Source organism: Cupressus sempervirens, chromosome 10, assembly GCF_028749045.1.
Source record: "Cupressus sempervirens isolate cs-2001-9-10 chromosome 10, ASM2874904v1, whole genome shotgun sequence".
Lineage (NCBI taxonomy): Eukaryota > Viridiplantae > Streptophyta > Pinopsida > Cupressales > Cupressaceae > Cupressus > Cupressus sempervirens.
In genome coordinates this window covers 391454496-391470929 of record NC_143127.1, presented here as the reverse complement: position 1 = coordinate 391470929, position 16434 = coordinate 391454496, and the positions used below count along the sequence as shown (strand labels likewise).

Genomic DNA, 16434 nt, shown 5'->3' with positions numbered 1-16434 from the left:
GCTAAAAGTGAAGGAAACTACAAAGAACGATTCAAGTTTCATACAATTAAAGCTATGTGCTCCATCAATCCAAATGTGATATATAATTTATTGTTTGCGTAGCTCTCTTTGTTTTCGTATTGTTGTTAATTTTGTTCTTCATCTACTCGTTCTTTTTACCAGAACTCCTTTATTTGTATGTTTGTTAGTAAATTGGAATATGGTTTCCACGAGTTTACTGAACTTTAGATCCAAGATGAATATTCCATTTGCTTACAATTTGCTAACAATTTTAGTTGTCAATATGTTGCTAGACTACATGTTATCAATTATAGCTTACAATTTGTTGTTTTTCTCTGGTACTAATTTTTGATGTTAGTGTGCTATTAGTTGTGGGTTGTTAGTGAAACCTTTGGGTTGTGGTTTGTAAGGGACAACACCCTTTGCTTTGTTGCTAATTAATATAAAAGATACTAGCTTTTATAGTCATGAAAATAATTGAGGACATCAATTTTTGAAGATGTAAATGCTCTAGAATAATATTTTGTAGATTATTAATTCTTGTTAGGTATTTAAATTGAAGTTCTCCTAGCGCTTCCTTAAATACAAATTACTTTCCATGATTTTCAATACAAGAGAAAGGTAAATAATGAATGCAACCAAATGTCTTGAGATATAAATACATAATAAAAAAATGAATGGATGAGAGTTGACAATAGTTTTAGATTTGAATTTTAAAAATTAAGTCCATAGATATGATGTTGATTACATACTTATATATTTGGTTTAAAAAAATAAAAATCATAATATTTAAAACTAATAATAAATTTATTATAAATATAATAAAATATAACAAATATAATAATAGAAAATATATAAAAGTTATCACAAATCTAAAAATTAGAAAAGAGGAATATACCATTTATCAATATATAATTATATTATAAGTCATTCCATTGATGGGAACCATAAAGAAATGTAAATTAACATGAGTGGGAAAATCTCAGTAACCAATCAATCATTATATTTTATTTATATAACGTTTCCTATTAACAGGAATTTTTTCTTTTTCTTTCGTAGCATCGAAAGCGTTTGGGGCAATCAATTTTGTTTACTTTTCATCGTATTTTATCGTAATTAGTGCTCCTCATTGAATGACTTGGCCAAATGGAGTCAGTGAAGACTATTTAAATTCCAGCAGCTCTCTCATTATGCGGAAATCTTGCCGCGGTTTCAATTTTGAGCAGCTGTGTTCCTGAATGCGGTGATAGCGGCATCCAGGAAGAATCATACGAGTGAAAAGAACGAAAAAAAACTGGGTTGTAAAGCGGCGGGGGTTATTAATGCAGCATGATGTTAGTTCGATGAAGAAATCAGGGAGAATGTTGAGAAGAGGAAGTGCCCATCTGTCTAAGGGAGAGGGGGGCGATACAATGAGTGCTTATCTGAGAGTGAGGGACTCTTTGGTGGTTTTACTATGCCTGGCGATAGTTGCAGTGCCATGTGTGGTTCTGTACAGGAATCCCAGGCCTATAGATCTTCTCAGTCAATCCACAGTTAGATGGCGGATCAGCTACAATTTTAGAAGAGTTGATGGGGGAGATAATATGGTAAGTTTTTGACCCTTCGCTAATTGGGTTTGTTCTATTTTGGAAATTGTGTTCCCCCAAAATGGTAAGATGCATAGAATTTTAGTGTCTCTTGGTGATTTTAAAAGGGGACTCTTTGGAAGGGTTTTTCTGGGCTGAACCATCGTCACCTACTGCTGGATGTGTCCTCCATACCGAAATTTTAACTTTCGGAAAGTTTGATAGGTTTCAGGTTATGTAAATGTCCCTTGTGGGCTGTAACCATTTTTTCCCTTCTAAAATGAAAAGAAAGGAATTTATCAAAATCAGTAACAGAAGATCCACCTGCCCCCCAACCCACAATTCTTGGACAATTAAACCTACTGTTCATCAACAATTTTTGGACTCTTAGACCTCCTGTTCATCAACAATTCTTGGTATACCCACTGCGCCCTCCCAATGCTTGGAAAAATCATATGTCAATAGGGCTACTGTTGTCCCAAAAACTAATTTGGGCTTTGGAACAGTAATAAAATTATCCCTTCCCTTCATGTTTCGGCTGTTACTTGGTAGGATTTTATAAATTGAAGCCTATAAGCATCTTATTGAGTCTCAAACTGGGATATATACCATATATATACATCAACACACACCTACATCTGTGCTTTGACACACACACACACACACATAGACCTGTATGTTTATCGATATATATCTATATGTACACACACAGATATATCCACATATGCACATATATACATGTCTATACATGCACACACACACACACAAATATCATAAATCAGGTGTATCAAATCTACGTAATCATAGTAACGAGCAATCCATAGCTACTGAAAACTTAAATGAAAATATCTATCTTCTAATGTACATATGCTCAGATGTTCTTGTTCTAAAGCTAGACATATGCTAAATGCAAAATCAGACTATCTACATTGTAGTTTTTTTAACAAGTATGGGAATACAATTCTATTGATTGAAATAAAAGCCTAGGTATACCAACAAACATAATTTTTAACTACTTGGTCAGAGAATGGCAATACCTATGCTGGCACGTTGCTCCATACTATTTAGCAGTAGTGTGTTTTTTTTCGAAATCTACCCCAAATACCTCATACAGATGAATTGCCTACGCTTGTTTTATCAATTCACTTTACTAGTGTGATGCCTATATTCGTTCAAAAAGACTGCCAAATAGTCAAACAAGCCTTAAGATGTTTAAATTCTGTAAGATTCTGTATATTAAATTTAAGCTAAATGAATGAATCTATGGCCATCGCTAACACAGTTAAAGTTAACTCTGCACAAACTGAACAGTAAAACTAAGCATTTTTGGGTGTTATATATCAATCTTGTTACAAGACAGCCCTTCTCTTTTGGCCATCTACTAATAAAGTGGAGGGATCCTGGGCATAACAACAATTTTTTTATGTGTGTGTCTATCTTATAACATACATTTCTTTTCTATATATATTCGTCTATCTTAGAAGACACATTTATTATATCTACATATAGATATAAATATACCTTATAACATACGCTCAGGATCCCTACACTTTATTAGGAGAGTGCCAAAAGGCAGACTAAAAGTATTAACTGTAATTTCTGGAAGAAAAGGGCTGCTTATCTTATATCAAGGCTAGTATATAACTACTCCCAAATATGCCTAGTTTCAGTTTGTGCATAGTTAAAATGTGATATTGATGGAAATGGATTCATTACACACACACACACACACATGTGATTCCTACCACTTGTGATCCCCACAAGCCACATCAGTTCCTGCCAAGTTGAGCCAGCTAACTTGCTGATGGAGACCCAGCTCAGGACTTTGTAAGTGTAATTCTCTGGCCTTAAGTTAGTATGGCTAAATATATATTTGACCTCTCTTAGACTAGACACTAACAGTAAACCTAATTTATGAAATTATAGAACTGCGACAGAACTTATCTTTATTGCTTGACAATAGGAAGTGGACTTTATTGTATTGGTTGGATTTGTCAGGGAGGCCTTCTTGTTGTGTATGGAGGTCACAATTGGTTTGCTGAAGGGATTTGATAGCTGAGCTTGCCAGGTTATCTTGATTAATCTGTTAACGTTGTTATTCATATTGGGCATTATTGATTGCAATGGAATTCAAATTACTGGCCACTTCGGGGGTACCAGGCAAATGCTTCCTCCCCAAGCTGGACAAAGGTAAAATTGTGAATTTTAATCCACACATCTGGAGAGAGCCTGAAAATCCCGTCATAAAATGGGTGATTACTTTATAGTAAAGAAGGTCAATAGTCTGGAGTAGGGTCTGGGTTTGAAATTTTGAATGTAAAATATTTCCAAATATGCTGGCTGGGCACGTATTTCTTGAATGAATGCAAATCCAAATCAATTAGAAGTTGTTTGTAAATTTCTTTCCCTTTTCGTATTTCATTTGAATTTGATTGATGGCAACTTTTAGTGCAATTTTAAACTAGTTGTCTGACAGAAATTTAATCCTCTTGGCACTGTAGACAGCTAGATTTATAACCCTCAATATGGACCTGACTACACTGACTACACTTTAATTATTAATAATTACAGTATTGATGAGAGAAAAAGAGGAGCTTTTTATGATATATGACATAGCTTGATTTTGAGATTGTATTTTTGCTTCTACTGAAATTACAAAATAGAAAGAGAGAGAGGTATTGCTTTAATGATTCATTTTCTACCTAGATGGCCAGGTAAGCCTGGATACAGGGAGACTGCCAGCCCAGAGTGAGAGATTTGTAATTTGCAATGACATAGGTCTTTTAAAGGATTCCAAGCATTGGGGGTATTGACCTTACAAGCATTGTAGAAACCTTGTCTTTTAGAAGCCTGTACCAAGAATATAAGAGAAGAGTAGAGTTTATGAGATTTATGAGTATAGTGAGATTGCTTTTTTGGAAATAATGAAATGGTTTTCCTTTCATATTTATCCCATAAAGATGTTGATGGAGTCAGCCATAACCTAAAGTGTCATAGATTTTGGAGTACTCAATGGCCTGAAGTGTCATAGACAGCAGATTTCTCCACTATGTCATGTCCCCCTTTCAAACCAGCCTATAAGGAATTACTTTGGGCTGGCTGGTTGGAGCAACTGGCAATAATCATTGGTTATGAGGAAATGACGATTATGGAATTAGTCTGACTACTGCATATATGTGAAAGCAGAATGATAAGTATTACTCATCCATATTAAGGGTCTGCAGTTCTAGATGAATCAGTTAGCGGTTTGGAGGACTTAGTCCAGCTACAAAAAAAGACTGACGGGGATCGAGTATAGAGATGAGATGGGCAGTGATCATTAGTGACTCAACAGTCTCCGATTAATTACTATTAGTCATGCCCATGTGGATAACAACCAGCTGACATTCAAGGAGATGTCAATGAACCAAGTTAAATATCAACTGCCTATTAAACAATGTTATTTAAAAGAGTTGGCAATTACATCCAGCAACTATCTAAGGGAGATGAGAATAGACAACTACTTGCAAACTATTAGTTATAATACCAACTCGATACACCAGCATGTTAATGTTGCAGAGATGTACGATCTTAGTCAGACATCATTTATGAAATGAATTAGGGGAGCAGTGCTTAATAATGCCTAATCCTGTTATGAAGAGATTGATCTAAAATGGAGGTGACTATTCAAACCTCAAGGGTTTGACACCTCTTGGATTCAACAGATATAAGAACAAGGCTCAAACACATTTGTTGAGGAAGAAAAAATAAGAGAATGTAAAATATGTTAATTTTTTAAGAACCAGAATAACATAACAGATAATAGATAAATTAAGAACACAAATACACCAGAGATATCTTAGGAAAACCCTCCTACTAGAGAGAAAAAACCCAGATACACCAAAAGAGATTGCCTTGTTAAAAGCTTATAACTCAGAATACAATGTTCTCAAGCTGATCTAACCAGTGATTGCTAATTCTCAGCAATTACAAAACATACTAGAAAACACACTGAAGTGATAAAACTCAGATCATATGTCCAAATCTGAGACACACACACAATGTTCACTGTAGTAAAAAAACACTGCACAGAAAAACTCTTTCTTGTCACCTCACAGGAAACAACAAAACACTTTAAATATTTAGAACAGTCACTGACATTCACTCCACAATCTAATAATATTGTCTTAACAAGAAATATGATAATCTGTATATGCCAAGAAAAATGGCACCAGCGGGCTACGACTTTTCATTACCTGAAGATAGCTATCGCCCAGAATTGAGAAAAATGATGCTGTATATAATAGCAACAGTTGCATAGCAATGATACATTATTTACACAAACATGTGTCTCTACGAAGATAAACTGTTTGTATTCAGGAAACCTTTTGAATTTCCCGAGCTACAAGAGAGTAAAACTCATCAAAAGTGAATGCCGATAATAAAGAATGGAGGAACCTTTGAATTCTGGATGCTGTCACACATGTACAAACAGCAGTTACCAATAAAGTGTCGTTTTATAAGCTGGAGTTGAAGACTCTCCATTGTCTTTAATGATCATCCTAAATGACGTGACTCCTCAATGTCGAAAAATGGTGAGGCAATAAATGATATGTCCAACGACTGCCACGTACACGTGGCTTTTCAATTATCAACAGTTATGTGACCATATGAACCATCAAATGCTGATGAAGTCATCATAGGTACACGTGATATCTCCTGCCACGACATAAACATCAACACTCCCTCTTAATGAAGGAGATGTCATTTACAATTTTTTATAAAATGGAATCTCTCAACATGGTAAACATGATGTACTCCCATATGTGTTAACAACAAAACTTCATCACAGATTCTCTCAACATGATATTGTCATCTTAACATGATGTTCACCATGGCTACTCGTAGAGGGTGAATAAACACAAGTGCTACTCCTAGAGGGTGAAAAAATACACATGCTAAGTCTCACATGACATCCACCATGGCTACTCCTAGAGGGTGGAACAAGGGCTTTCACCTCAAACTTCTCTCTCATTAACACGGGTTTGCACCTCGAATTTCTCTATCAGAGAGAAGAATGCATTGACAAGGGCTTGGACCTCTAACACAGAGAAGAATGAATTACAAGGGCTTTCCCCTCGAATTTCTCTGTCTCAGAGAAATGTGCATTACAAGGGCTTTCACCTCAAATTTCTCTGTCTCAGAGAAATTTACATAACAACGGATTTCACTTAAAATTTCTCCGTCTCAGACAAAATGCACTGCAAGGGCTTCACCTCAAATTTCTCCCTCTCAGAGAAAAATGCATTAAGCTCATAATAAGAACAACTGAATGCTGAGACTCCCTCTCAGTAAGGATTCTCTCTCACAAGGGACTGCATTCTTACAGATATTGATTATAATAGATTATTGTTGGCTCCAATATTAGACCAACAAATGAGCATTTGAGGCCACACTGCTTCTCAAGCTTGCTGGTCAACTGCGAAGGACTTGGCACTCTCCTCCTGCCACTCAAAACTCCCTCTGAATGCCATTTCTTCCTCTTCAAAGAAACTGAATGCAAAGATAATCTGTATAGGTTCTTCCTCTTGAATGAAGTTATGCACCATCAACTCAGTCCCATGGCTGCAAACAGAGTCCTTGTAATTGTTCATTTCTACATCCTACAGGACTCCTCACTGCATGTCTTAAGCTCTTCCTCCTTTGAATTCCATATGCAATTTTGGATCATTTAATCATCTTCCTTTTGCTCCTCAATCCGTCCTGCATTTTAGAGAGGTTAGTGATAGTTCATAGAATCAAACTAATCTGAAGAGAAATATACAGATCAATGCTGAAGGCACACATGATTCATTATTCTCAATATTATTGCATGAATTAATCACGACTATATTCAAATATACTAACATAAAATACTTATCTCTTTATTGTCTAAACTTCTGCACAATCCACCAGTTGTTCTTTGCTGATCTTTATTCCTAAAGATTCAAATCCTTTCAGATAAGAAGCTTCTTCTGAGATTCTACCCTCCAAGGCTCTTTAGCTACTTGTTTTCATAAGAATCCCTTATCCTTTTTGTGAATCCCATTACACATCATAAATTCTTAAAGTATCCAATTGTTCTATTCTGGTTCTGGATCCTTACTTAGACCTGCTCTGATACCATGTTAAATTTTTAAGAACCAGAAAACAGATAACAAATAAATTAAGAAAACAAATACACTAGAGATTTCCTGGGAAAACCCTCCTACTCGAGGGAAAAACTCAGCCACACCAAAAGGGATTCCTTTACAAATTTCAAAGCTGATTTAACCAGTGATTGTTAACTCTCAGCAATTACGAAACATACTAGAGATGATGTATGTTGCAGACACTCAAGACAAAGGAAAACACTAATAGTAAACACGCTGATGTGATCAGACTCAGATCATGTGTTGAATAAATTTGAGACACACACACGATGCTACTGTAGTAAAAAATCACTGCACAGAAGAACTCTTTCTTGTCACCTCACAGGAAACAACGCGACACTCTAAATATTCAGAACAGTCACTGATATGCACTCCCTGACTTAGGATTATTGTCTTAACAAGAAATGTGATAATCTCTCTATGCCAAGAAAAATACACCAGTGGGCTAAGACTTTTCATTACCTGAAGACACCTATCTCCCAGACTCAAGGAAAACAATGCTGTATATAATGTCGACAGTTGCATCGCAATGATACTTAATTTACACAAACATGTGTCTCTATGAAGTTAATTTGTTTCGATACAAGAGACCCTTTGAATTCCCCGAGCTACGACAAAGTAAAACTCATCAAAAGTGAATGTCAATAATAAAGAAAGGAGGACCTTTTGAATTCAGGCTGCTGCGACACATGTACAAACATCAGTTACCAATAAAGTGCCGTTCCATAAGCTGGAGTTGAAGACTGTCCATCATCTTCAAAGATTGCCTTAAAAGATGTGACTCTTCAATGTCCAAAACTGGCAACGCTATAAATGATATGTCCAACTCAACTGCCACATATACAAGTGGCCTTTCAGTGTTCACTTATCAACAGTTATGTGAGCAAATGAACCATCAAACATTGATGAAGTCATCTCAGGTACACATGGTATCACCTGCTGCTACAAAATCATTAACAAAATATATTTGCTACTCTTCACAAAGAAGAGATAAGAAAGGAAATGAATCCTTTACATTGCTGGCAAGCATTGTGTGACAGCAAATGATGCTGTAGTGTATCTGTGAGTTAGATACCCATTTATAGAATGTTATATTTGAATTTTCTATCGATCTATCTATCTATCTATCTATCTATCTATATATATGTTAATAATAATGAAATCAGAATTTTTACATCAGTTAATATTTTATATGTATGTATGCATTCATAACACATAAAATAATGATATGTACATAGCCTATTCCTTAATCACTCACTAATACCGTTAAGAGGATAGGTTGGTTTTGTTAGGGAGAGATGTATTAAAACCTTACAAAGTAGAACATCTATTTCAAATGCCTTAAGGAAATAGTCCTGAGATGGGTATGAACATGCATCCATAATGCCTTGAGGGCGCCTACTTGTAGATTTGTGTACAATTACCCTAATCCCCATCCTTCCTAGGGTTGATGTTTAGGAGAGAAGTAAGGAATTAAGTTTTAGGTATGTGTTATGAATTAGAGATTGTTTCTTAATTCAATTTGATTCAACATAGTGATGTATGTTAACCAAAGAAACGAGAATCACTGCGATTCGTCCGATTCAGGTGATTCAGCGATTCGGCTTGAGCTGGCTGATTTTTTCTGACTTGCAAATTGTGACTCTCAAAATACCCAGAAAGCCTTCAAAAGAATGGATAAATAATTACAAATTCCGTCCTTTCTCTCATTCCTGCGTCTTGTAATGAAACCATGATCTCTAAGTACCTCCATTCCTATTAATAATAACTCCTTCCTTCCCATTAATAATGCCATAATCAATGCATGATATGACGTCCTTGGGTAAGTTTTCATTTCCCTGCCATGTCATCCTCTGATCACACCTCACCACTACATTGGCAATTGAATCTACCACACTATTTGCTTCACAATAGACATGAGTTATGTGATATTTGTCCATAGACTTAAGGATGTTGATAGTTTCCCTAATGATATTGTCAATAGTCCAATAGGGACTAGAAGAACCATTTAGGCAATTGACTATGTTCATTGAATCCCCCTCCAACCAGAGCTTAGAGACCCCATTATCCTTAGCCAATTTAGTAATCTAGAGGGCGGCCATTGCCTCAACAAAGTGGTTAGTCTGGATTCCCAAGGGAAGTGCCACCGGAGCCAAGCAACAACCATGATGGTTTCTTATCACTCCCATGATTTCAAGTTACAGTGTTACTATTTACAATTTCACACTTTATTGTTACAAATACTTGTTTCATGGAACATTTGATGTCATTAGTTTCAAGCTTTCATGGATTTTACATACATTTATGATTTGAAAACATTTATAATTCTATATATCTATGTCAAATGACTATGTTTTCAATTTCCTTCAACCATAATTTACATTTTACGTATGTGATGGATTTAGCATTTATGTTCCTTGTTTATGTATGTTAGCTTCTATTTGATGATGTTATAGTGTGTTTAAGTTATATTCAATAAAGGGTGCATGGAATAAGTTTCAAATTGTTAAATTTTCTAAATTTCAAGGGTATTTTTTACAATGCCGATTCATGGGCGATTCATAACCGATTCACAAGTCGAGTAGGCCTTGCCAATTCCAAGCCGATTTCGAGTTTTGGTTCTTTGATGTTAACATTTGGAAGTTAGCAATCTCCTAGTAGGGAATTTTAAATAAATTACCATTTCCAAGCACAATTCAAACCCTAATTGGGAATTCTAGGGTAAATCAAGTAAAGTTCTAGTTGGGGACGTTACAAATGGTTTGAGCTTTGCTCCTGCCATCCTGCAGGGTAAAGATGAATCAATGAATCATTAGTCAACAAGAAAATGTGTTTGTTGTGTGTATACTCTCTGTATGTTTTGTGCCTTCATACACTCATGTGTATACTTTGTATTTTCACGTATACGTTCCATGTGTGGTTATACTTTTGGTTGATCTAGAATAAGAGAATAACTAGAGTGAACCCAAAGATACAAATTTATGGACAAATGACGGTCAATTCAAAACATTTACGATGCCTTTACAAAGACAGCCTTGACCCTTTTGCTCTGGAAGATGAAAGAAAACTTGTCTTAAAGCTTTGCCAAGTCTCTACTATCAAATCATAATTTGCATTCAAAATATAGGAGAAAACATATATGATAATATCAGAGTAGCGCACTGAAGGATGGATTACAAATAGGTCTCTATGAACATTGAATCATTGCTTGAGTACAAGCTATTTTGGGGAGGTAAGGACTGTCAGGTCTCTATGAACATTCAATCATTGCTTGAGTACAAGCTATTTTGGTGAGGGAAGGACTGTCATGTCCCCCATTTGAAACAGCCATTAAGGAATCATGTTTGCACTGGATGGTTGAAGTGACTAGCAATAATTATTGGTGTTGAGGGAATGGACATTAAGGAATTATTTGACTACGGCATATATGTGAAAGCAGAACTAAGTATTATACATCCATATTAATGGTCCACAGTCTAGATGCCAGAGGACATAGTCAAGCTACAAAAAAAGACTGATTGGGGTCAAGCATAGAGATGAGATGTGCAGCAATCATGAATGACTCAGCAGTCATCAATTACTAAAATAATTAATCATGCCCACTGTGGATAACGGCCAGTTGACATTCAAGGAAGTCATTCTACCAAGGAAGATATTGTAGCAAATGATGTGGTAGCTTATCTATGAGCTTGATAATGGTTTAGTAAATTATTTACACTATCAGACCTCTCAGTCCACAGTGAGATGTAAATTGGAAGGAAGTATGGAGGTTTCCTGAAGAATCCTGGAGTTTGGCCAGTGTCAATCCCTTGTCTGCACTCTCCCACTAAGTGGACACTTTCAGCAGGCTGATACACCTAGGGTTGACTTTGTCATATTTGATTCCCATTCCAATAGTACCCTTCAGATATCTCAATATGTATTTAGCTGCATGTAAATGTATCTTCTTAGGAGCACACATAAATTGACTCAAGGTGTGAGTTGCATAGCATATGTTTGAACGAGTATTGACGAAATACATCAGGGATCCAATAATTTGTCTATCGTAAGTGGGATCTGCAGCCTCAGATTTGTTCATATCATCTTTTAGTTTGTGTAGATTTATTTCCATAGGGGTAGCTGCCGGTTTACATTCCATCATTCCAAATTTGGTTAAGATATCAATTGTATATTTTCCTTGGTTTAGTATAATACAGTTGTCTTGCTGCCAGATTTCTAATCCCAGAAAGTAGTGAAGTAACCCTAAGTCTTTCATTTCAAATTTTGTAGTGAGTTCTTGCTTACATTTCTTTATAAGATGTTCCTCACCTGTAATTAGCAAATCATCAACATATAATACAAGAATGACCATATCATCACCTTTAGTTTTGAAGTATAGATTTGGGTTAGCTTCATTTTTGGCATATCCTAATTTCAATAGGTGATTATCTATTCTTTCATACCAGGCTCTGGGAACCTGTTTGAGTCCATAAAGTGCTTTCTTTAATTTACAAACATGAGTCTCGCTGTCATAAGTATTGAACCCTTCTGGTGGTTCAATGTAAACTTCTTCTTCAATCTTACAATTGAGAAATGCTATTTTGACATCCATCTGATGATCTACTTTCCATCCTTTGGATGCTGCAATTACTAGGATTGTTTTGACTGAAGTATACCTGGCAACAGGGGCAAATGTTTCTTCATAATCAATACCTTCTTTCTGAGAGAAACCTCAGGCTACAAATCTTGCCTTGTATTTTTCAATACTACTATCTGAAGCATGTTTAATCTTGAACAACCATTTGGAAGAGACAACTGATTTGTTCTTAGGTCTTGGTACAACATCCCATACATCATTTTTCAATATAGAGTTATATTCCTCAATCATTGCTTCCTTCCAAGATTGATGCGAAAGTGCTTCTTCAACATTAGTAGGTTCAGATTTTACGAGTTCAGATGGTAATGCAACATAACAAGATTGATTTCTGGTTCTTTTGCTTTGCTGAATTACTTCATTTGGTTCAACTTGATTTTTTGCTAACATTTTTCTAGCCCAAAGGGGTCTCTTCTTATTGATATTGTTGATGTTTTCAGGTTCTATATGATTAGACATGGATGAGAAGTCAGAATTATCCTCCCTCTCAATTTTTGTAGGTTGATTTTCTTCTGAAATGTATTCATCACTATTACTAGAAATTTTAAAGGCTGTGTCTTCTTCAAATATTACATCTCTGCTAATTTCAATTGTCCGTTGCCCAGGAATGTAGATCCTGTATCCTTTTGTAGTTTCACTATATCCAATGAATATTCCCTTTTTCTCGGAAGGCTTCAATTTAGTTCTTTTCTCTTTTGGTGTGTGAATATAGACTGGACATCCGAATATTCTCAGGTGGCTTAAATCTGGTTTAATGCCTGTAAATACTTCTATTGGAGTGGTATTTTCTAATATGGAGTGAGGGCATCGATTTTGAATGTAGACAACAGTATTGGATGCTTCAACCCAAAATGAGTAATGAAGATTTTGATCATGTAACATGGCTTTGGCTGATTCAACAATAGATCTATTTTTTCTTTTAGCTATTCCATTCCGTTGAGGATTATAAGGTGCAGAAAACTCCCTCTTAATCCCAACAGAAATACAAAAGTTTTTAAAGATATTAGATGTGTATTCACTCCCATTGTCAGACCTTAGGGTTTTGATCTTTTGACTTGATTGATTTTCAACTAAAACTTTAAACTCTTTAAACTTGGATAAGAATTTAGATGACTCCTTTTGTTTCAAAAAATAGATCCAGGTTCTCCTAGAGTAATCATCGATGAAAATTATATAGAAAAGACATCCATTAAGAGAGGGGATTGACATAGGACCACAAAGATCTGTATGAATCAATTCAATAATGGATTTAGATTTATGATCACTTTTGGGAAAGGAATGTTTAGTATTTTTACCTAATGCACACCTTTTACAAATATTTGAATAATTTGCTTTCAGATTAGGTAGACCTTTTACAATTTTACCTATAGATGATAAGGCTCGAAAGTTAAGATGACCTAGTCTCCTATGCCAGATTTCAGAGGAATTTGACTTATCATTACTAAGGGTTAAGTTTAAATTAGGATTTTGATTATTACAAAGCTTATAAAGACTTCCATCTTTGACTCCAATGGAGATGGTGTTCTTAATAGATGAGTTCTTAGTCCAAGATAGAACTCTATCTTTTTGAAATGCAATTCTGTACCCATGATCAGCAAGTTCGAAGATGGAGACAAGATTTCTTTTGATCCTTGGTACATATAGGACGTTCTTGAGTTGAAGTGTGATTCCATAATTCAGTTGTATAGAACAAGAACCAATTCCTTTAATAGGGTGAGATGAATTATCTCCAATAGTTACTTCTTTTGATTCATGTTTTGAGAAGGTTTCAAACTTATCCTTAAATCCGGTGATGTGACAAGAAGCTCCACTATCTATGATCCAGATATTGTGATTAGTGTTTAATTCTCTTGAGAGAGCTACGAGGAATGCATAATTTTCTTTATCCATTTTCTCAATATTTTCTTCTTTAAATTCTGCTAAAGCTGCTTGAATTTTCTGCTTTTCTGGACATACATAATAAGAGTGTCCAAGTTTAGCACATTTAAAACATCTAACTTTGGACCAGTCGTGTTGTTTGTGAGATTTGTGAATTTTGTTGAAATCTTTCTTGTTACCGTTAAACTTTCTTTTCTTATTTGATTTGGTGTATAATGCTTGGATGTCTCCCTCTTAATTTGAACTTAGACCTCTGGAAGCTAGTCTAGTCCTCTTGAGTGCATTCATTCTTTAGTTGATCAAATTTATGAAGTTCGGGTTGTGAACTTAAATTTCGTATGAAGGTTTCCTATGACAGAGGAAGACCTCTAAGAGCAATCATGCTTAGTTCCTTATCATTCACTTGGTTTTGCATAGTTGTAAGTTGATCTTTTAATTCAGTAATTCTTAAGAAGTATGAGGTTATGGATTCTCCACTTTTCATCTTTATATAAAGTAGATTTTGTTTTAAAGTTAATAATCTACTTGTATTGTTAATTTCAAATGTATTTTGAATAGAGGAGAACATTTCAAATGCAGTTTTAAGATTAGCTATAGATGGAAGTATATGATCCTTTACCGAGTCTATGATGATCGCCATTGCTTTATTATTATGCCTTTTCCATGTTACTTTCTCGAATTCATTTTCAGGCATGGGTAAATTTGATTCAATGTATTTTTCTAATTCCATCTCTCTTAGCACTACTAATAATCTGATTTTCCAAGATGAGAAGTTTGATGCTTCATCTAGCCTATCTTCTATTCTTATGTGATTCACCATTTTAATGCTTTGATTTTAAAACCTCTTTCTTTAACTTTTGAAATTCAGATTAGAATGAATATTTTGCAAAAGTTTTCCTATCAGTAGAGCTCTGATACCATGTTAATTATTGTGGATCTCTGATAGATAAAACAATTATAAATAAATGCTTGCAGAGAATATCTTACTTGAATAATGTAGAATATATTTACTTATCTTTGGCAGCGATCTCAGTAATGTATTTGATTATCTTTCTCCTTCAGCAGTAATCGTAACATTGGATTACTGTGTAAAAAATTGATGGTGATAGCCGAAAGTAATGTTTACAATGTTGATGCTGACTGCAGGTACTTGAATGCCGTGTGATTGATGCTTTCCCTGCGGCAGCTTATGCACATAAATATAAGGGTGAAAGACATGATTCCGAAGAGTCATGTCTCTACGTGGCCACGTAGAGACATGCCTCTTCGGAGGCATGTTAGTTTAAATAACAACCAATACTTTGCATAAGTTAGTGCCCGATAACAAATCAAGGCACGATAAGAATTAACACCCGATAATAACAAGGCACAATATGTATTGACACCCGATACAAGGCACGATAAACATAAGTGCCTGATCATTATGAAGTCTACCGATTAATCAATAACATGAACTCAGCACTGCTGTTAATTCATGAACTATTACAGCGATGTAAGCATATGTATGTGTATACGTACTTATATATATGTATATATCTCTGTGATTATGGAATCAGCAGTAGTTTCAGAATATCAATTAATTCATGTTTTGCTTCTTCTGATGTTAAACATTAACGAAGAGTGTTAACTTACTAACTTACTAACGTATTTTGCATCCTTGTTTCCAATAACATTTCTGAGATACTGGAATGAAAAGGGATGCCTCTTCTCCATTCCCAATTTTCCTAAATGGCGGGACATAATGAAATTCTACAAAACATTTGTGGGATGTTTGGTCATCCTCAGGATGGCCAGGGACGTTTGAGACATTAGTTGATTGTCTTGAGGATGTCCAAGCACCTGACATGTCCCTCGAGTGCCGTAGGGATGTCTTGCCATCCTGGGGCCTAGACAGAAATAAAGCTTTTTTGACCAAAAGAAAGATTTGAATTTAATTTTAAGAAGTTCTATGTATGCCAAATTATATACAAGCAAACAAGATGGTACAGTTTGGAAAATTTTGAATGCCCTTTGTTCAATTTTAGAGTAGCGCTTTACAGGATGTTCCAGTAGATGTACAAGACAGAACAACTTGATGGTGTCTGTTTGTCTTGGTGGGGGGTCTTTATTTGTAAATCTGAGGACATTTATATGTCTTGAAAAAGTACAGATGATTATCTAATTTCCTAATTACATGGTTTTTCTT

General features: G+C 35.2%; 1 protein-coding gene across 1 annotated transcript in view; it reads left to right on the top strand.

Moving 5' to 3' along the window:
• Nucleotides 1-1135: 1135 nt before the first annotated feature.
• Nucleotides 1136-16434, top strand: part of LOC149534314 (uncharacterized protein At4g15970-like) — a 33657-nt gene continuing 18358 nt past the window's right edge. The window contains exon 1 of the mRNA XM_089807652.1: nt 1136-1589. Coding sequence (XP_089663778.1) covers nt 1323-1589 — 267 coding nt within the window. The 5' untranslated portion in view covers nt 1136-1322. The remainder of the gene's footprint in view (nt 1590-16434) is intronic.